This window comes from Solea solea, chromosome 2 (assembly GCF_958295425.1).
Source record: "Solea solea chromosome 2, fSolSol10.1, whole genome shotgun sequence".
Lineage (NCBI taxonomy): Eukaryota > Metazoa > Chordata > Actinopteri > Pleuronectiformes > Soleidae > Solea > Solea solea.
Window position 1 is genome coordinate 5,040,588 of NC_081135.1, and position 21,595 is coordinate 5,062,182.

A 21,595-nucleotide genomic window follows, 5' to 3' on the forward strand; every position below is an offset into this window, starting at 1 on the left:
CTGTCAACAAAAACTAACCACACGGAGCCATCACTCATCAGACGTGACTTTGGGGCACTCACAGTATGCTTAATTCAAGTATGTGCTGCGTTTGCACGGACAGATACAGACGAGCAGAGATGTGTCTGCGCCTGCAGAGAGTCAGATAGTTTGGTGAGGAGGAGCGATTCCAACCCCCGGTCAATCAGTTAGAGCTATATCCAACACAGTATGAGAATTTTAATAACACTAGCCAAAGAAACATTTTGAAAGAATACTGTGTATGTGTGATTTGCTACTACCAGCAAATTGAATCAGCACACAATTTGTTCTTGATGATGCATACGTTTTGTCTCCAGTCATTTAAAAGAAGTGGAAATCTTGACTTTGATGTTGACTGGAGGTTCTCACAAACCATACAATATGGGACTCAGAGAGTATTTGGCTGTATCAAACGTCACAAAGTAAAAGATTAATTATGCATGAGGAACACATTGCTATTATTGTTAAATATCAACACAGATACTTTTATTTTGACATTCTGTGAAATATCTATTATTGCAATGTCATGACTGGAATTTCTTGACTGGATTCTCTTGTAATTTTGAGCTCATATTGCCCACCCTCTGTCTGAGTATAGTTTTTCACTTGACTGGCCCCCTACTGGTCAGACTAGACACTCCGTGGCCCCAAGGTCATTTGAGTTTGACACCCCTGCTATGGATAAAGGTAATGCCACACAATAGAATGTCTTCATCTGATTTTAAGGACCAAAGAATTGACTGTGTTGAAATGAAAGGTAAAATATTACTCTAATAAATAAAGAGCTTTGTCTGCACAGGACCATTGTACAACCACATAATGTACTGTATGTCCTTGTGCTTTAACAAATGGTTGACTTAGGCCCTCCAACACAATTACCAAAGCACTGAGGTGAAATCACTATAAAAATATTCTTTCTCAAGCAGACAGAAAAGGAGGAGCTTGCATAAAATGTGAGTAAAAGTTACTTACTTTTTAACAGAAGGAGTTATAGGTGGAATATAAATATCAAACAGTTTTTTAATTAAAAGTGAAAAATTACCAGTTTGCATGCAGTAACAAAATAAAACATGACTAAACACAACATTTCAAATATACAAGGAGGCATAATGTGTCATTTTAGTGCAGACCATCCCAAAAAAACATGTTCAAACAGTACAACTATTCGTATTGTAAATTTTGAACTCTGTTCTCCAGCTCATTATTCTGTGTGCAGTATCCATGGCACTGTACAGTAGATGGTTTGCAGAGGTATCAGTGACTTTTTATTCTATTTACTTCTCCTTCTTCTTCTTTTTAACTCTGTAATTGATGTGAATTTAAAATGTAGTGATGCACATTACTTAGGGAAAAACACGCTTCAAGGAAGTCATGGAAGTTAATGATATTAATAACACACTTACACTTCTGAACACATTATACTGTATGTCACACAGACAAGTGCATACACCGGAACACAACTCCCCGTCACGTTCAGTCTCTTTAGGTACAACAGTACCACCTACTGTTCAAATGGTGGACCTACTTGCAATCCACACCGCTGCGTCCACACTCCATTGTAAAGTTGAAAACAGTGCAGTCCATGGTGTAGTGTGTTTCTTTTAAAATTGAATAAAATAGATAAGGTAAATGTTTGGCAGTAGACGGGGGGAAAAAATCCAAGAAGCCACTATGTAAAATACTCAAGTGTGGAACTGGCATTATGTAATACATAATTAATTGTATTAATGTGTGTGTGTATTTACAAAAGTAGAAATATCTGCTGGGGATGGGGTGATGTGGGGGATTCTGGCATCAGTTTTTCGTATTTTTTTATTATATATTATTATAATTATTTTTTTTATTATTTCTATTATAATGTTTCCTCAGTAATTTATTAATTTGCTTTTTAATTAAATTACGTTTTTGTGACAGAGGGTTTCGGGGGTTTTTTTTTTCTCTTTATATTTGTGTATGATTGGAATATCATGACTAACCTTCTGTTAAGACTGTCATTCACCAGCTACAGTTGCTGTGTAGTGTCAGTCAGACTTGTTCTGTGGAGGGCACCATAGACAGGGCACAATGTCAGCTTCACGTGTGCGCATGCTCATGACCGAGTTTACGTAGCACGCATGCGCAGTTTGTCTCAGCGGTCATTCATTATAAAGCTGGAAGTTCCTGTGTCTCTTTCCACCTTCAGCCATTTTGACAATGTTGGGAGCTGTGGGACGCTGCTGCACCGGGGCTCTGCAGGCTTTGAAGCCTGGGGTCCAGCCCCTGAAGGCTCTCGTTGGATCCCCAGCCGTGCTTTCACGTAAGTGCTGCACGCGTGAAGCGAAATCTTATCGGAAAAAGACGCATTTTATTGCTTGTCAGAGGAGGGCAGGGACAGTGCTAATGGGAGCTAATGCTAGCAACACGCTGGCTGCCGGTAGTGCAGCAGGCCTGACAATGAAATGTCAAATTTGACATGTATTGCGATGATACTTAAGTATAAAGTAGGTCCAAGTAGCCATATGTGGTCTTACAAACATGTGTCATCCGTCAGACAATAAGTAGACTTTGTTTTTCTGGTGTTGACAGCAATGACCTTTATGTAATGACATGAGGCGCTGGGAGATGCTAACTTAGCATTAACGTTAAAGAATGCATTTTAGACGAGACAGGGCTGACATGATGTCAATTTGCGTTTCCCCTACACATGCATTGATTCGGTAAACATAAATAGTAAGTCTGAGTGGTTATGGTGAATTTTAAATACATTTAACTTTTAATGTCCTGCGTCAGTCATGAAAAGCCGCAACAGCATTAGCAATCTTAGCTTAAAGTACGCTTCATTCATCTGTCAGTTTGACTTGAACGTCATTTATCGTTGGATTAAAGCGTGATTTTTATGTACGTTTTTATTAGATTTAAGTATTGTGGTAGTTTCAAAGGTTATGTTTTAGCCGATAATATCTTGACATTGACAAGGTGCTTTTAAAATGAATGCACAAATTGTTACCGAATTTATATAAGATGTATTAAGATTTATGATACCCTTGTCTCTATTCACTGCTGTTAGCAGGTGAGTATTGGGACAAGGGTAGGTGGTGTTAAAGTCCTGGTTACTTCAGAGGTACAAGAAAGAAGGCACATCTTGATGACATACGTGAGTGCCAAGTAAATATCAAGCAGCTACCTTTATAGTGCTTCAAAATAAATGGAAAGCAACAAGACGGGCGACGTTTTGCTTCATCTATCTTTTTTTTGTTTTGAATCCTGTTCTGCATGTTAAACAAAACCTGTGTCTAAAATGGTTAATGCATGTGTCATTTGTTTTACTACTTTTCAGGTAGAGAATATGTCGCACCTGCTGCTGCTGCCAGTGTAGCCAATGGTCGTATTGTGGCCGTCATCGGTGCTGTCGTTGACGTCCAGTTCGATGAGGGTCTTCCTCCCATCCTCAATGCCCTGGAAGTCGCAGGCCGTGAGTCCAGGCTAGTCCTGGAGGTCGCTCAGCATCTTGGTGAGTTGCTTGGATCTTACCCTAAGCACAGTGTGAAGTAGAAGACATGTTGAAATACTTGCCACATTAACAAATGAACTTCACTTATGTATGTTAAGGGGAAAACACGGTGCGTACCATTGCTATGGATGGTACTGAAGGTCTGGTCCGTGGACAGAAGGTGCTGGACACTGGTGCCCCCATCAGAATCCCAGTGGGCCCTGAGACCTTGGGCAGGATCATGAATGTCATTGGCGAGCCTATTGATGAGAGGGGTCCAATCTCAACCAAGCAGTGAGTTCATCTTGAAATTAACTGAATTGATGTGGTGATCACTGTAAATCATGCCATTAAACTGAAGAAAATTATATAGAAGTACTACTCTTTAAATAAAAATAAAAAATACATCTGCTGAAATTAAACTTGAGAGTTGTTTACCCTCCACAGAACTGCACCTATCCACGCTGAGGCCCCTGAATTCACTGACATGAGTGTGGAGCAGGAGATTCTGGTCACCGGTATTAAGGTTGTGGACCTGCTGGCCCCATATGCCAAGGGAGGAAAGATTGGTATGTGTGCAGCTCAGAAGTTGAATCTTGGTGACAAGCCACTTAATAATATTCTGAAAGTAACCTGAACATTTCCCATGGATCCAGGTCTGTTCGGAGGTGCTGGTGTCGGCAAGACTGTATTGATCATGGAGCTGATTAACAACGTGGCTAAGGCCCATGGAGGTTACTCTGTGTTTGCCGGTGTGGGAGAGCGTACCCGTGAGGGAAATGACTTGTACCATGAAATGATTGAGTCAGGAGTCATCAACCTGAAGGACACTACTTCAAAGGTAAGATTAATGGAAATCATTTAAACAATGAATTTTTCACATATTGTATTTACCTAGCATTAATCAACCACTGTCCTGATCTCATCTCCGTTAGGTGGCGCTGGTGTACGGACAGATGAACGAGCCCCCTGGTGCTCGTGCCAGAGTGGCTTTGACTGGACTGACCGTGGCAGAGTATTTCCGTGACCAGGAGGGTCAGGATGTGCTGCTCTTTATTGACAATATCTTCCGTTTCACACAGGCTGGCTCTGAGGTCTGTATCCCTTTTTAAGTAATCTTTCCCTTAACAATTTAAATGAATAATGGTGATTATTAACACTTATTATTCTGCGTGCAGGGTTAATGTCATGTAGTCTCCTTGATACTGACCAAATGTGTGCCTTTACTCTTCAGGTGTCTGCTCTTCTGGGTCGTATCCCCTCAGCTGTGGGTTACCAGCCGACTCTGGCCACTGACATGGGTACCATGCAGGAGAGAATCACCACCACAAAGAAGGGTTCAATCACATCTGTGCAGGTGAAGGTTTTGAAAGTTCATTGCTGTGACTGGATTAGGATTTTTATTTTTTATTTTTTTTTTTATCATGTAGCTTGATAAATGATTACCCCAAAGGAAACTTGTTATGACTTCAGATTGAGTCTTGACTTCTTTCCTTCAGGCCATCTATGTGCCCGCTGATGATTTGACTGACCCTGCCCCTGCTACCACATTTGCTCACTTGGATGCCACTACTGTGTTGTCTCGTGCCATTGCTGAGCTGGGTATCTACCCTGCTGTCGACCCCTTGGACTCAACCTCCCGTATCATGGACCCAAACATCGTTGGAGCTGAGCACTACGACATTGCCCGTGGTGTGCAGAAAATCCTTCAGGTGAGTCTTAGTCAGTCATACTTTAACACAGGCGTTTTTGGTTGTGCTTGTACTGAAACATTTATTCCCTTTCCATGTGGCCCCATAGGACTATAAGTCCCTTCAGGATATCATTGCCATTCTGGGTATGGATGAGTTGTCTGAAGAGGACAAGCTGACTGTGGCCCGTGCCCGCAAGATCCAGCGTTTCCTGTCCCAGCCATTCCAGGTGGCTGAGGTCTTCACTGGCCATATGGGCAAGCTGGTGCCCCTCAAGGAAACAATCAAGGGCTTCCAGAGCATCCTTGCCGGTAAGTGTGCCAGAAATTACTTTCTCACTGTTTTTATTTTCTAGGTTGTGTAGGTGACACTTATCTGCTTCAAAATCAGATTTTAAGTACTAATGCCCATTTTGACCTTTTTCTTTTTAGGAGAGTATGATGGTCTGCCTGAGCAGGCCTTCTACATGGTTGGCCCCATTGAGGAAGTTGTTCAGAAGGCTCAGAAGCTGGCTGAGGAGCACTCATAAACCTAAATGATCTGTGAGGAGAAAATAAGAGGGATCCTGCAGTTACGAGCACTTGGTTTGTAAAACATGTCAAAATACAAATGTACCTGTCTTGTCATCCTGAAAGAAAGTTCTATTTAATGTTCCCAATGAAAGATGGAATAAAACACTGTCTTTACACAAAACTGCAACTTGTCAACTGTATATTTCCAATGGGCTTTGTAGTTGTAGTTGTTTTCCTGTTGGGACATCTAAAATGTCTGTCCTAATATTGACCACAAGATGGCATTCCTGAGCCATGTCGAGCTTTCTAAACTGTTGCAGCTTGGTTGTCACAAAATGTAATAAAACGGACAAATACTGCAGATGCGTGATTATTTTTTTATCTCCACGGCTGTGATTCTGTAGGGTTTGTTTAGCAAGGGAACCACAGAAGTAAATCTTGTTTTTTTTTATTTGTTTTGAAGTTGGTTCTTATTGTGAAATATTGTAGCATATGCTGTGCTTAGAATTACTTCTAATTTGAAGTAAATGCTCAATGATGGGTTTTCCATTAATGCAGTCATTGGTGCAAACATTCTCAGGTTATGATGGCTTCAGGAGATGAGGCATTTTTCATGGTAGATGTTTTCTATCTAAAAAAAACAAATAAACCTTAAATTTCTGTAAAATACAATTCAAGGGGAATTTGGTTATTATCATGGTCAGGCCCTAAGATGGGTCAGTGATTGGCAGCAACATTGATTTTGTTGTATTGTTTTTCTGCAGTGTCAAATTTAAAAAAACTAACCTAATTTGTTCCTAGGGTCAAAAACACCCAATTGAAAATACTATTTTTGAGGCTTTGGAAATGATCATGAACTCTAAGGACTCGGAGGCCGACACGGATGAAGCCTCAGAAGTAGAAACAGACCAGCACAACTCCAACTCATCTGAAGACTGATCTGAAGATGAGAGTGAAGTGGAGGAGGATGATGCTTTTATGAAGACACACTGGTTTCTTACATCCCCATTCCGGCTGCTGCAGGAATGGTTGCATATCTGTAGGGCGCTGCTGCTGCTGCTGCTGCTGAAGGGCCTAATAATGATTATTATCAAATTCCTTGAAATGTATTTTAGGGAAATTATTGTAGGTTTTTTGTTTTTTTTCAATAAAGAAACAGTGGAGTTGTGAAAAAAACTGGCCTTGAAAGGGTTAAAATTTCAAAAAGATTATTATTATTTGATATGTATATTTCAGGCTGAAGTAGCTTTAACATATTTACTTATTTAAAGTGGAACAAAATATTAAAATATATGTTTACAGCAGTTCTTGACAAGGTGGTGTTTTCTGCCACTATAGGAACAAATTAGGAAGTTTTTTTAAGGAACTCCTAAGGGTTAAGTACCATCATGATATGAATAGCCTTTTAAGTGCACTTGTAATTGGCATCGAACTATCAAAAAGGTGAATTAATAAATTGCAGCCTTTTTTATTTGCTCATTGAAATATTTAATATTGTAATTTAAGTTTGTTGCCAGGAAACATTCACTCACAACAGTAGATATCATAAATACTGTATATCACTTGTTGAATTTAAATGACACACACCCCACAGGGCTCTTAAAGCTCTTGATTCTTTGTTGTCTCTTCTGTTTACTGCTGACAGGTATAAGATATCCCTGCTGAAGCCTTCCACCAAAAGCCCTGGCTTTATCCAGTAAAGTGTCCGTGAGGACAGACAGCAGGGGTTTCCTCTCTCTGCAGTACCTGGTCAGGAACGATGATGGACAGATTTGCTTGGTAGAATATTACTGTTGTCCTGATGAGGAGGTGGAGTGATCACAGAGCACATCCATTAACCCTCCTTTTGAATAAGCGCTTTCACTTCAGAAGAGCCCAAGAATAAGAAGACAAAGAACACAGCACAGCCGTTGAATTGCTGGTCACTGATACTCACTGGATCGACAACAGTGGCCTGGATCCTTTGAGACGGTTTCCTGTCATCTTGAGTTCAGCCAATGTATGAACTGTGGGGGAGAAAATAACACAACATGTTTTTTTTTTCTGTGACACGCAACAATGTAATGATAATGTATCTTGAATTTTAGGATCGAACAAAAGAAGTTACTCACTATTCTGAACTAGACACTTTGCAGAAGGTCCATGAGGGCTGTTAGAAATCCTACAGACAGAAATATGATTGAATTCTCTTTAAATTTGCTTGAGATTAGAGGAAAGCATTTACAGAATGTAACAAAGATAATACACTCACCACATGTAGAGGTCCTGCTTCTTCTTGGCCTCCAAAAATAGGCACTTTTTATTTCACACACCTGCAGTATAATTTATCTTTAACAATACTGTTGTGTATATAATCACATGAGACGGAGGTCAATAAATAAACAACACACTCACCTCATTGATAACAAACGCATTAAGGATTTAACAAGTAAGGTGTTAAATGATTGTCCGTTGTGTCCATTTTTGTATCTAATACAGAAACATAACGTTTATTATTATGACAATACCCACAGCAAATACTCATGGGAGAAAACACAGGTGTCTATGGGTACTGTGGAAAAATACTATTTAGTGTAGAATGAGGCATCATGGTCCTCAGAAGATGAGGACTCTTTCCTTGTTGTCCATCGTGTAGGTCCAATATTTTATAATAAATGTAATATTTGGCTAATTTAAGAAGGTTTGTCATTAGTGGACAACTCATAGTACTGTTTAAATTCAAACGAACTATTCGACTTTAAAATGTGCTTGTTTTGTTTCGTATGTTCAAATACATTTATTAAAAAAAAAAAAATAAAAAAAAAAAAAATAGTCTTCCACTTTAACCAATAGGAACAACAGGAAAGGAGCACGTGTCCGCTTTCGGCCAATCGATTGCAAATCGTTTTCTCGCGCAAAGTATAAATACACCTGCCCACGCGCGGTGTGTTAATTATTTCTTACACAGGGACAGTTACTCCTGTCTGTGAGAGTAATTTTTTTCCGTGTACTCGACTCTACGTAGTTCACTTTGGGTTCATCTAAACTACTAGAAACATGGTAAGAATTTCAATGTGTTTTTCTGCTGTTCAGGCTTTAACTTGTTTTGCCCGAGAATCAAACGTAAAAGTCTATTAATCATTGGCTGCCAAACCTGGATATTAATTCAAATTGTAGGCCTACTCGGTAGCAAATTATGATTTTAAAAGTAACTAAGCACATGATAATGTGAAATTGCCCTAGTTAGAGCAACTTGCGTCATATTTCACAATAACACCACATTGCGTTGATTTACGCAGCCTTGTCTAACGTGGGCTAGCTTAGCGTAAGTTAGCTTGGCGGACATTTCTCTTTAACTATATTAACCTAGGCAGCCGCTTCCTGTTAAATGTGAGATTGACGATTGTTAACTAAAAGTTATCGTGATGCTGCTGCTGGGAACGAAGTCCCCTCTGTTAATATTTTTGATCCACTTCAGGCGAACAGCGTGGTCCTCCGCACGCCCAGGGAATCGATTTGAACCGTACAGTCGCAAACTGCGACACTCTTCATTATGTTGTGTAGTTTACGTTCAGTTTTTATCCAAATGTGGAGTTTCCCACTGCTGTTGAAGCAGCCGAGAATTGCGCTGGTTCTTCCCGACCTGCATAAAAAGTACAAGTAAAAATAGAAATGTACGCTTATGACAGCTCCCATGTAATCACGCGTATACTGGAGGGAGACGCCACCGTCTCTCCTAAATGTTTAAGACGCATCCCTCAGTTGAGGTTTTAGCTCAAATCAAATGCATCGTTTTTGTTGTACTTTTTTTGTTTCTTTCTATTAAGAGCAACTGCAAAAGCCAAGGACCAAATGAAATGCCAGTGCTGGTTTGCATTTCCCTGACCCACTTATGTAAGGGCAGTGTACTGTTACCCTGAAACCTCTCTGCTTTATATTGGTGCTTAATTTGTGCCCTTTATAGAAGTCTTGAATTTGAAAAGTAAGGTTGTGCTCTTTTAATGCCCCCTCTTTTTTTTTTTTTTTTTTGCATTTTTCACAAGTAAATACATTTTTTTTTCACGAATCAGAAACTGTTTTTTAAGAATTAACCGCCTCTCTTGGACTACCCGGTCCATGTTTGACAAGTCTAAAGATGGGAGGCTTTTTATCTGGACTTAGTCTTATGTAGTGTGGATGCAGAAAAAGCAGTGAAATGCCACTTTTTTTTTGTATTTTTGACAAATGGGTGAAATGTTTTGCAAATCAGAAATTTTAAGTAATCTACTGCCTCTGGGACTATCCATTCCAGGTATGACAATTCTAAATATTGAGATTTTGGATCTAGACCTGGTCCAATGTGGTTTAGATGCAGAAAATGCAGTGAAAGGTCACCTTTTCTGGATTTTCTTTTTCCCAATATCATAAGTAAAATTAAAGTGGTGGGGGTCAGCAGCAGTTCGGGCAATGCTAAAGTTTATTTCAAATGCCTAATATGTACAGTCAATGCAGGAAGAGATGACATAAACGTGGATCAGCTGCTCAGTGGAGGAAGTTAAATTTCCCTTAACTTTGGTCAAAAACATGAAGGAGAAAATGACCTCCAGCCTGTCTTCCAGCACAATTATCATCTCTGATATGGCCTATGACATGTGCAACTGGCATAAAGTATTTCCTTTCCTTTTTCACAGCGTGAGTGCATCTCCATCCACGTTGGTCAGGCTGGAGTCCAGATTGGCAATTCCTGCTGGGAGCTTTACTGCCTAGAACATGGAATCCAGCCGGACGGACAGATGCCCACTGGTGAGACTCGTAAAGGAGGGGACAATTCCTTCAACACCTTCTTCAGTGAGACTGGCGCTGGGAAGCACGTCCCCAGAGCTGTATTTGTTGACCTGGAGCCCACTGTCATTGGTTAGTATTATCTCTTTCTCAATGTAGGTGTTTGTATTTTAAGATACAGTCCTTGGAGTTTAAAAACATGTAATTGATATATTCCCTTAGGTGAGGTGCGCTCTGGACCTTATCGCCAGTTATTCCACCCTGAGCAGCTGATCACAGGGAAGGAGGATGCTGCCAACAATTACGCCCGTGGACACTACACCATTGGAAAAGAGCTCATTGACTCAGTGCTGGACAGGATCCGCAAACTGGTGGGTTACTTAAAATCAGGAGTAAAAGTTTAGCGGCTAACTCATATGGGTTTCTGTAAGGTGGATGCGATCTTTGGAAGGATAAAATAACAGGATATAACAAATGATAAATTAGCCTTATCTAATTAAACATTTATTGAACAACATTAGGGCTGTAAAGTCCCGGTCGATTTACGAGTCTATATGTTCTGGTACGACTTAAATTCTTCTAGCGGAATGTACCAAGTGCTATGGGGGTGTTTTCAGAGCACCCCTGTTTCACAGGTGATGGTATGTCTTCAGAGAACACCCCCCTTGTTTTCAGGATTTTGGATTAGACCAACCCACAAGAGGACAGATGGGTTAAAGTATGTCCGGTGGTTTTATATAATTTTTAGCTTTTCATTTTAGGCTACAGTCAGTCCTAACATCCATGTCAAAGACAAATGTCAAATGCAAAGTTTGCCAGCAGCAGTTTGCGTATCACAGCTGGACTACAAACATGGCATAATCATATAAAAAACGGTAACGTTACATTACATGTCATTTGGCAGACGCTTTTATCCAAAGCGACTTACAATAAGTGCATTTAAACATTTGGGTACAAACAAGAGCTAGAATTAAGTGCTTAAAGTAAGCCAAACTATAAAGTGCTAGTTATGGCACACTTGCCCGCGACGGCACGCCATTTGTGTCCCAGCCGCAAAGCTGAGCTCCCCCCCCAAGAATTTCTTTGGTTCATTACAGCCCTAAACATGTATGCACTGTCTGCTCTGCAGTTGTGTGTTTTACATAAAAGCTATGAACTTCATGTTAAGTGCATGAAATGGGTAATTGCCAAACATTTATCAAATGTTTGGAAGAAAGAATAAAGTTTAAGTTGGCAGCATATATCAAGTTTCTGATGACAAGTTGCATAAATTTTAAATTATTATATCATGTCAACTGGATTAATAGTCTACCTATTTTTTCTAATTCTATACAAAATATCCAACATAAATCATGATTAATATTTGATCACTGTCTCCCTCTGCCCTCAGTCTGACCAGTGCACTGGTCTTCAGGGTTTCCTGGTTTTCCACAGCTTCGGAGGAGGCACCGGCTCTGGCTTCACCTCCCTGCTGATGGAGCGTCTCTCCGTCGAATATGGCAAGAAGTCGAAGCTGCAGTTCTGCGTCTACCCAGCTCCCCAGGTGTCCACTGCTGTGGTGGAGCCCTACAACTCCATCCTGACCACCCACACCACGCTGGAGCACTCAGACTGTGCCTTCATGGTGGATAATGAGGCCATCTACGATATCTGCCGCAGGAACCTGGACATCGACCATCCCAGCTACACCAACCTGAACAGGCTGATCAGTCAGATTGTGTCCTCCATCACCGCTTCCCTCCGTTTTGACGGTGCCCTCAATGTCGATCTGACGGAGTTCCAAACCAATCTGGTGCCATATCCTCGTATCCACTTCCCTCTTGCCACCTACGCCCCCTTCATCTCTGCTGAGAAGGCGTACCATGAGCAACTCACAGTGGCCGACATCACAAACGCCTGCTTCGAGCCGGCCAATCAGATGGTGAAATGTGACCCTCGCCATGGCAAGTACATGGCCTGCTGCCTGCTGTACCGTGGCAATGTGGTGCCCAAAGATGTCAATGCTGCCATCGCCACCATCAAGGCCAAGCGCTCCATCCAGTTTGTGGACTGGTGCCCCACTGGTTTCAAGGTCGGCATCAACTACCAGCCACCTACTGTGGTTCCTGGTGGAGATCTGGCCAAGGTCCAGAGAGCTGTGTGCATGCTGAGTAACACCACTGCGATCGCCGAGGCCTGGGCTCGACTTGACCACAAGTTTGACCTGATGTACGCCAAACGCGCCTTTGTTCACTGGTACGTGGGTGAAGGTATGGAGGAGGGAGAGTTCTCTGAGGCCAGGGAGGACATGGCAGCACTGGAGAAAGATTATGAGGAGGTGGGAACTGACAGTGTAGGGGATGAGGATGAAGAAGGGGAGGAATATTAAACGGAAATGTTTCATTACCCTACTGTTTGTACCCTAAAGTACTCTTTGACTGCACTTATGTTTCCACTTCCGTTTCCGCTTTCATTACATAGGACCTGTATCAATTTTGTCTTCTGATCTGTCCCTTGTGTTGAAAAAATAAAGTTCACTGACTGCAGTTCCTCTCAAATATCATCCATACAATAGAAAGATTGTATTGTCCTTGCTGAGCCACATCTTTGCAGCCTGTGTTCACTGCTAAATAACATTGCATCAGATTATTTTTCTATTGTTGTTGTTGTTACTAATTTAAACAGTCAGATTTACATTTCTAAACTATTGTTGCACTCTGGTTTAGTAATCAACTTTTTGTCTGACCCACAGATGTAGGCCTTGCAGCCTTTGACCACATTTATGTGCTAAGAATGGTTAAAATGAAATGGATAATAAGACTTAAAGTTGGCAGCATTTATCAATTTTCTGAGAACAAAGGGTAAAGCTTGCATATGTAATAAATGCCCAATTATAGATCAAGTCAACTGGATTCATCTACTTTTTCTAATTCGATTCAAAATATCTAACATCAATTTCGTATTTATAGTCTATTAATACTATGTCACTGTTGTCAAGATTTCCAGGAATATAATTTGTGCTCCCAATTTACCTCTAGAATCAAATTTATTGATAAATTATATTCCTGGAAACTATATAGAAACAATGACATGATTTGTATACATTTATGACCCACATAAATGTGGACCCTGTAGTCTTTGACCATACTTGCACAATTTTAGAACTATTATGATTTTGTACATACATTTACTCTTTAAACAACCAAATTACCTAGTCTTTTCAGATAAGCTAAGCAGGAGTAAAATAAAATGATTTGTTTTGCCTGCTTCCTTGAAAAGAACAGACTTTGTATATTCTTTAGGAAATACAGATTCTAACCTTTTCTTTGAATGATTTTTTTTCCCCTCTGCTCAGGCTGTCAACTTTTGGGAATTCTGCAAACGCTCATTATGATTATCCCAGAGATGATGGAGCTGTTTCGGTGCAGCAAAACACAAACCAACAGGTGAGCTCAGCGTCATGAACACATCAACGGCACAGCATGCGTTACTTAAACCACACCACTCTTATGACCTCAAGATGGACACTGAGAAATGGAGACAGTATCATGACAAACAGAAGAATAGCAGAGTTTAGCAGTGAATGAATTAGTGTGAACATTTTCCCGTGGATACTCTTCAACTTTGCTAAATCGGTACACATCAGCGACTTAATCACATTGATGTGATACAACTTAGTAGTTTGAGCATTACCATATGAGAGATCATCAGAATATTAAAGAAAAAACAAAGACATTAGCCACTGAAGTGACTTATGGACAGGAAATAGACTTTGTGTTTTATTGTTATGTCAATATTAGTTATGATGTAATTTTTCTGAAGGTTAAATACCATATTGCAGGTCCAGAAAAAATATTAAGTGAGAGGGGACAGTATATATGTGTGTGTGTATATATACACATATACTGTATATGCAATACCATCTGCTGGATGATGAGCAATCCACACAGTAATCCTCTCATGGCTGACAATGGCTCATCAATCAAGACACACGATTAAACAGTTGAACAGGTGAATAGATTATCAAAACTGGCTCTATAATATGCCACAGAGTATGATAGAATTACAAACTAAGAACAGGGGAGTCTTGTACTGGCAATCAAGCACTCAGTTATAGCACTCAAGTTGGTATGTAAGTGCAGGTGGAAAAGAGGACAGCTGGCGCACATGCGACGAGTCACCACTAGAGGGGGGGCTTTTTCACAATGGTTCAACCATAATATCATAAAAAGAATATTTTGTTCAAGAATTATTTAAAAAAAAAAAATAAACTAATAAAACTGGCCTGGATAAAAATGATGGTACCCCTTTAAAATTTTGAAAATAATTTGAGCATAGGGTTAGGGTTAGTGGCAAAGGAGATATATTACCAAGTTTCATGACTGTTTAAAGTTGTTAATCCCACTGAATATTAGATAAAAAATAAATTCAATACTCAAATTTAGTTGGACTGTTTACACTGTGGGAATATATTATTTACAGTCAATATCAATCATTAAGCTATTTCAAGGTGGGCATGCAGTGAAGGAGTTACACAAAGCAAGTGTTGCGCAACAGATGCACTTTGTAATTGACGCTTCCTTCCCCTGACTACACACACATCTGTTTATCATCAAGGCCAAGAACTTCAAACTGAACAAATCTCCACCTGCCTGTAGATAAGGTAGCCTCCAACATATCGGTTCATTCCAGCAGATAGCAGATCACAAACGGACGAGCCAAGCAACACTTTGGGTTACATTGTTTATATCACAGAGGTAAATGTGCAATTCCTTTACAAGCAATCGTTGCTGAATATGGAATAATGCTGGAGGTTATAATGAAAAACACAAACAAATCGTCATCAACTACTTTTGAACAGCGAGCGTAGGCGCTTGACTTGAGAGGACCCAGTCAGTGACACATGATGGCATGTAGGACAGCGGCAGCCAGAAGAACTTGGCATCCCAGCCTGGGGAGTAGCGGGTGCGGGGACGGACAGCGGACACAGCGTGCTCCATGCATCCGACCACCTTCATCAGATCTGCATCCGAAATCTTTGCTACTTTGTCCTCTATTATAGCCATGGCTACGACAGAAAACAAAGCATTATAAATAAAAAATCATTTGGGATGTAACAATATCCAAATCTCACAATACTGCAATCATTGTGCCCCCTCTGTTTATGCTAGATACATCTACAGCATAGAAAACTACAACTTAAAATGTCATCTACACTTGTAGTTTAGATGTGAATCAATTCATTTTGTTTGATGAAAAAATGTTCTTTGATTGCTCAACAATGAGCGAAACTTTAGCTTTTGTCTGGTAATAATGTTAAAATATGTCCTTGATGGGATGTTCGACTTTGGCTCCAGTGTTTACTAATCCTCTGAAGCTTTAGTGCAGAGGAACTCGCAGCTAAGCCTCGGAAATACTGAACATGTCGGTGTGGGTGATTTTCTCCCCGACAGAGAAGCAAGATGGGAAACTTCAGGCAAATAGTTAGCTAACTATCTCTCCTCTCTCTTTATTTGACTATGTTAATGGATATTTAATAATTATTCGCTGCTGACGCAGCCTTTTCTGTTAAAGCTGTCACACGATGGAACACCATTCCAGATAAAATAAAAAACTGTGACCTGCTTGGTGGGTTTAAAGCTAACATAAAAAAACACCTAAAACTCTCACAACAATGCACCCACTAATTTGCCAGTGGCTATTTGTGTGTAATGCATCAAATGGTGACATTTATGTTTTTAATTGCACATGGTCCCTTTCAAATCAAATCAAATCAATCAATCAATGAAAATTAACTAAATGGTTGTGTGTGTAACTAAAACTATATATGTAGTTATAGTTATATATATATAGCTATACAACTACAGTTAACTATAGGTGTATTTTAACAGTTGTATAGTGGCTGTTTTACGAATGAAAAGATAATGTAAACTTACTGGACTTCAAATAGTCCTGTCCATAGTCGTCTTTGATGTCCTGTGGAAGTTTGTCCCACAGCGTTATGGTATTTTTCTTCAAGATACCAACATCAGTCACGTTTGTTTTGAAGAAGCCAGGCTCAATGCAAAGGACTTTGACACCGAACGGCGACAAACACAACCTGAATAAGACATTACATCCTTTAATGAGCATGTGTCGTGCGATGAAATCGTCTCATAAACATACTGACGGACATTAAGCTATGGGAAATGATGTTTTACCTCAGGGAGTCATTGAAAGCCTCCACACCGTACTTGGAGATGCAATATGGGCCGCCCGTAGCGCTGATCCTTCCAAACACGCTGGCCACATTGACCACCCTTCCTCTCGCCTTCTTTATAAGCGGAATGACACTCAGGGTCACAGCGATCACCCCATTCAGGTTTACGTCCAGCATCATCTTGTACTCGTCAATGTTCAGCCAATCACATTGGCCACTGGGAACGGACACGCCGGCATTGTTCACCACAGCCCACAGACCTGACATTAAGTCAATGAAATAAACAAATATGAGAGTGCACAGGTAGTATATACAATATACAATCTCATCATCTTAGATATTGAATACCATAACATTGTGATCTGTGGCAGTTACTCATATTAAGGCATTTCATCAAATATTATAATATTTATGATAATAAATTAACTATTGATTAAAATATGATAGTAGATTTTGACCATATTAGAGAAGTAATTAAAATTAAGGTAATCACTATATTTTAAGTATGCAGTACAGATAATAAACAACTAGAATGACTGGAACTGCATGTATAAAAGTCTGTGTTTAGTGTTGGTTGCACCTGGAATCTGATTGTATGGCAAGAAAATCTCAATATTGTGTTCATTTTTAACATGTTAAATGGCAGTAATGTAAGACCAGACCTTAAGTTACTACATTAATGCACAGTGTTGGAAATACACGGTGGTGTAGTGGTTAGCACTCTCGCCTTGCAGCGAGAAGATGCGGGTTCGATCCCCGGTTGGAACAAGGGCCTTTCTGCATGGAGTTTGCATGTTCTCCCCGTGTGTGCGTGGGTTCTCTCCGGGTTCTCCGGCTTCCTCCCACAGTCCAAAAAACATGCAATGTGGCGATTAGGTAAATTGGACACTCTAAATTGACCGTGAGTGTGAGAGTGAATAGCTGTTTGTCTCTGTGTGTGTGTGTGGCCCTGCAATCTCGCCCGATGGAGGATAAAGCTGTAGATGATGACTGACTGACTGACTTAAATAAACCAAGACGTCGTCAGCATATAGCGCCACCTTGTGGTTGTCTCCATTAATGCAGATGCCTTTAATACTCTGAGTCTGTCCTATCCACTGAGCTAGGGGCTCTATATAGAGCTTAAATAGCGAAATCGGGCATCCCTGTCTCAAACCACGTTCTAGTATAATAGTATCTGAAAGGTAACCATTTATTTTTATCCGGGCCAATGGTTTACTGTTGTTTTAACTCATTTTATGTTTTCAAGTGAGAAAAGAACATTCCAAATATGTTACCGCGACAACTTCAGGAGATAGCACCTTTTACAGGGTGTGTTTCTTCAGATTCTTGTTATCAAGCTGCAATGTTATGATAAAATAGAACACCGAGAACCAACATTAAACCTCATTGTTACATTTGAGCGAGAACAAACGGGTTAATATAGGCTACATAGTAACTGGGACTTGGTGATGACCATAGATGGGAGAGCAGGCCTCATCAACACTCACCCCGCTGCCCCACTCTATCCTTGATCATCGCTGCTACTTTCTCAATGCTCTCCTTTGACCGGACATCCAAGTGTGTTGCAATCAAGCTGCTGGAGCATGACTTCTTCAGATCCTCTTCTCCCTTCTCAGTGAAGCACCCAGCGATCACTCTGAAGCCCTTCTTGTCCAGGTGCCGAGCCAGGAGGTTGCCAAAGCCCGAGTCGCAGCCTGTGATGTACACATACTTGCTGCCTTTGTCAGGGACCCGTGCCAACTCCCTAACCCAGCGGTACAGGTAGAAGAGCACCACGAGACCCAGGAAGAACAGGTACATGACTGCAGGGACAAAAGAGGCTCAGGGTGGGAGAAACATCACTACTTTGGAGCACAACTGGGCAAAAAGTAAAGACAGATGTGGCAATACAGTATTGTGCAAAGGCAGAATTTATAAATATTGACATGAACTCAACATGCTGTTTTTGAACTCAAAATCTTTTACTTGTACTTCATGATCATTGTATGCTTTTTCTTTGTCTCTTTTCACCGCTTACTCTAAAAAGACCAAACTATAACTATTACAGAAAATGTATGTGTGTAGCCCTGCGATGGACTGTCCAGGGTGTACCCCGCCTATCGCCCTATGTCAGCCGAGATTGGCACAGCACACCCCGCGACCCTCCTGTGGAGGTTTTAACGGTAGATTATGGATGTATGCATGTACTAGTTGGACATCATACCCCAGTTTTATTGGCAACTTGGTGCAGCCATTTTATCAATCGCTCAATCGCTCAATGGATTTTGTGCGGATTCTTGTTGTGCAATGAAATAGCTTCATCAAACCTAAGAAATAGCATCATTGTGAGAGAGATTATATACGTTTGAAAGCGAGTGTGTGATTCTGAAAGAGAACACCGCTGCCAACTTAAGTCGTTATTATAGTTGAGTTTCCTGTTTACCTTTGGGTTAGGGATTTCCTTTTTTTTCCTTTCCTTTTTTTTTTTTTTTTTTTTTCTTACTTAAAACTTTACTGATGCGAGCATACGAGATTTACACGCGAACATAACACGCGCAATGTATGTTTTAATCGAACAAAAGTGCAGAAAAGCAGAGCACCTACCCGCAGCGCTGTGAAGTCGAGCTCTGGCTGTGTCTCAAAACAGTTACAACTTTAACCCACAGTCGGAGTCGGAGTCTACACCCACTATCGCGCGCTGTGAACTTCTCAGAAGAATACTTAACTATGGAAGCCGCCATGTGCCAAAAAACTGCGAAGATATTATGATCGTATACACATCCTATGTACACATAATAATAACGAGTGCATGCAAACATGGTGTTTAAAAGGAGACTCCTCATATGACACTGCAAGATTTCATATCTTGATTTAGAAAGTGATTTTTATTTTGTGGCGAAGTATGATAACTGAAGTCTACATTTATTATATGTGAAAACTATATTAAAAACATACAGACAGGGGTTTAAATCCATTTTCCACATTTGGACGTGTATTATTATCATTGAAACATACAGAACTTGTACAATTAAATTAGGTTTTAGGTCCAATCTGAAGTACAAGTTGTGTTATACACAATAATAAATAAGCCAGTTCATGAGAAGCAGATAAGTGCTAGAATATAAATATGTACAATATACATAAGGTGGTACTGACAGATTATGAAATACACAATTCATGTAATTTTTTTGTTTGTCTAATTTTGTCTAAGAACCAAAGACTCAATCAAAATATCAAAAAGAGGCTTCAAGGAAAAAAGGATTGGGAGCTACTGATCTGAAAGCATAATTTGATGTCTTCTGTAATCCTCTATCATATGCATATACTGTATAGAATTATCTATATACACAGTAGTTAATTAACAATAACAAACAAACAATATGACGATCTTAATGTGTCCCTGAACATCTTCTCTCTTTAAATTCAAATTAGGGTACTCATAAAAGTAACACAATGCACTGTCGGTTATTTCCTTGTGGCAAATGTGTTGAAGTCAAGTTTGAAGTTGTTGAACTCAAGTTTGAAGTCGAGAAGCTGGACGGCAGAAATGCTACACAGACTTATCAGGAATGTACCTACAGCGAGGGTGGACTTTTGGACTGGGCCTCTGTGTCATACTGATAACCTCTTCCTGTTCTGTTGAATAGATAAAAACATCACAGCGACTCTCCGTTTGCTGCTTTATTTGAGAAATAGTTCATGTTCTGTTCATTTATTTTGATATATGAGTCTGAAAAGAGACTGAAATTCTTTTTTAAAGGCATTAAAAACAATGCTCTAGGTGTGTACGCACTTAATATCAGACCCACCAGAAACAGTATGTGCTAATTGTCAACATTGTCATTTGCAGACGATTTGAAGCCCTTCCTGAAGAGTCATATTTTCCAATAGCCATGTTGCAACTGCAAACCACAACGCATGTAAATGATTCAGACAATTGAAGTATACACTGAGCAGAATTGACCTTTCATTTTCTCCATACATCTCCATTAATCATCATAACATGATGACAGTGGGGGACGAGAATCTTCGAAATAGTATGTCCAGGACACTCCTCTCTGTTGTTTCCTGACTGCCATTGAACGCAGCAGTCAATGACCCACAGTTCATTTCCATCAGCAAGTAAACCGTTAAAAAACAACTTTTTATCACATGCCCAATCCGTCAAAACAATATGAATTAAAGGTAGTAGGCAACACAGAGGTGTTGGATTAAGGATTAAAATAACACTCTTGCACCCAATATCAACACTTGTTTCCAATTTGCACCTGATCTTCAAACAAAAGATCAGCAAGCATTTTCATTTGCGGTGAAGTTCTAAAAGGATGAATCAACACATATTTAAATAAGTGTATCTGTGTGTATTTGGAAGGCGAAATGACACTTCAAGATGAGACCAGGGAGTGGAGCAGGAAGAGGGCAATGACCTTGAGTGCAGTGCTTTTGAAATGTCACAACATCTACACTGTGTTTTAAGTACTGATCACACTGCTGGTGCGGAGTGTGCGAATGTATAAATGACACTTGGGGATTATGGGAAATGGTTTCTATGTAGCACTTGTCTAGTTTGATGACCACTCACGACGGCTCTACACTACAGTTTTGCCATTCACCCCTTCACACAGCACATCTGTGTGCAGAGCACTTTCTATAACTCATCTTCCATTTCAAATGCCTTGCTTTAACCAGGAGAACAAAGAAGCAAAAACAAAAAAACAGAAGATTGACATTCAATCTGCAGATAGTTAGAAGTTCACATGCAACCATAGAAAATGGATATAGTCTTATGCTTTAAAAGGTTAAGCCCGGGATAGTAGGATGGATGTAGAAGTTATCCACCCAGGGGTGACTCAGCTGGCTGCAAAAAGAACTCCATTTAAATGGAAGTGTATGGGAAAGTAAGCGTCTTATTCTTACTTAATTTAATGTATAAGGTCAGTAAACATTTCCCTGAGGACCTAATGGTCTCAGCCATTTTTTTTTTCAATAGAAATTAAAGTCA

At 40.1% G+C, this 21,595-nt stretch overlaps 3 protein-coding genes across 3 annotated transcripts; 2 read left to right on the top strand and 1 right to left on the bottom strand.

The window, feature by feature from the left end:
* Nucleotides 1-2,159: 2,159 nt before the first annotated feature.
* Nucleotides 2,160-6,054, top strand: atp5f1b (ATP synthase F1 subunit beta). Its single transcript, XM_058622221.1, has 10 exons — nucleotides 2,160-2,317; nucleotides 3,338-3,511; nucleotides 3,610-3,784; nucleotides 3,938-4,059; nucleotides 4,147-4,331; nucleotides 4,426-4,584; nucleotides 4,725-4,847; nucleotides 4,990-5,202; nucleotides 5,291-5,492; nucleotides 5,613-6,054. Exons 1-10 carry the CDS (start codon nucleotides 2,215-2,217, stop codon nucleotides 5,708-5,710), a joined length of 1,554 nt encoding a protein of 517 aa, XP_058478204.1. The 5' UTR covers nucleotides 2,160-2,214; the 3' UTR covers nucleotides 5,711-6,054.
* A 2,512-nt stretch (nucleotides 6,055-8,566) lies between these two features.
* On the top strand, nucleotides 8,567-13,315 carry LOC131450512 (tubulin alpha chain-like). Its single transcript, XM_058622222.1, has 4 exons — nucleotides 8,567-8,732; nucleotides 10,343-10,565; nucleotides 10,656-10,804; nucleotides 11,824-13,315. Exons 1-4 carry the CDS (start codon nucleotides 8,730-8,732, stop codon nucleotides 12,799-12,801), a joined length of 1,353 nt encoding a protein of 450 aa, XP_058478205.1. The 5' UTR covers nucleotides 8,567-8,729; the 3' UTR covers nucleotides 12,802-13,315.
* A 1,826-nt stretch (nucleotides 13,316-15,141) lies between these two features.
* On the bottom strand, nucleotides 15,142-19,291 carry dhrs9 (dehydrogenase/reductase (SDR family) member 9). Its single transcript, XM_058622223.1, has 5 exons — nucleotides 19,198-19,291; nucleotides 18,102-18,416; nucleotides 16,613-16,871; nucleotides 16,349-16,512; nucleotides 15,142-15,480 (listed from the first exon to the last, which is right to left on the bottom strand). The coding sequence occupies exons 2-5, from the start codon at nucleotides 18,412-18,414 to the stop codon at nucleotides 15,260-15,262; spliced, it is 957 nt and encodes a 318-aa protein (XP_058478206.1). The 5' UTR covers nucleotides 18,415-18,416; nucleotides 19,198-19,291; the 3' UTR covers nucleotides 15,142-15,259.
* Nucleotides 19,292-21,595: the final 2,304 nt, after the last annotated feature.

What these genes read in the sequence shown, in the direction of transcription:
- atp5f1b (XM_058622221.1), top strand. Translation starts at nt 2,215, where the DNA reads ATGTTGGGAGCTGTGGGACGCTGCTGCACCGGGGCTCTGCAGGCTTTG. An exon ending in TCACACAGGCTGGCTCTGAG is followed by an intron (nt 4,585 to 4,724) that starts GTCTGTATCCCT and finishes TTTACTCTTCAG; the next exon opens with GTGTCTGCTCTTCTGGGTCG. An exon ending in CTTCCAGAGCATCCTTGCCG is followed by an intron (nt 5,493 to 5,612) that starts GTAAGTGTGCCA and finishes TTTTCTTTTTAG; the next exon opens with GAGAGTATGATGGTCTGCCT.
- LOC131450512 (XM_058622222.1), top strand. An exon ending in CCTGGAGCCCACTGTCATTG is followed by an intron (nt 10,566 to 10,655) that starts GTTAGTATTATC and finishes ATATTCCCTTAG; the next exon opens with GTGAGGTGCGCTCTGGACCT. An exon ending in TGGACAGGATCCGCAAACTG is followed by an intron (nt 10,805 to 11,823) that starts GTGGGTTACTTA and finishes CTCTGCCCTCAG; the next exon opens with TCTGACCAGTGCACTGGTCT.
- dhrs9 (XM_058622223.1), bottom strand. Translation starts at nt 18,414, where the DNA reads ATGTACCTGTTCTTCCTGGGTCTCGTGGTGCTCTTCTACCTGTACCGC. An exon ending in GGATAGAGTGGGGCAGCGGG is followed by an intron (nt 16,872 to 18,101) that starts GTGAGTGTTGAT and finishes ACTTAATGTCAG; the next exon opens with GTCTGTGGGCTGTGGTGAAC. An exon ending in GCTTTCAATGACTCCCTGAG is followed by an intron (nt 16,513 to 16,612) that starts GTAAAACATCAT and finishes TGTCTTATTCAG; the next exon opens with GTTGTGTTTGTCGCCGTTCG.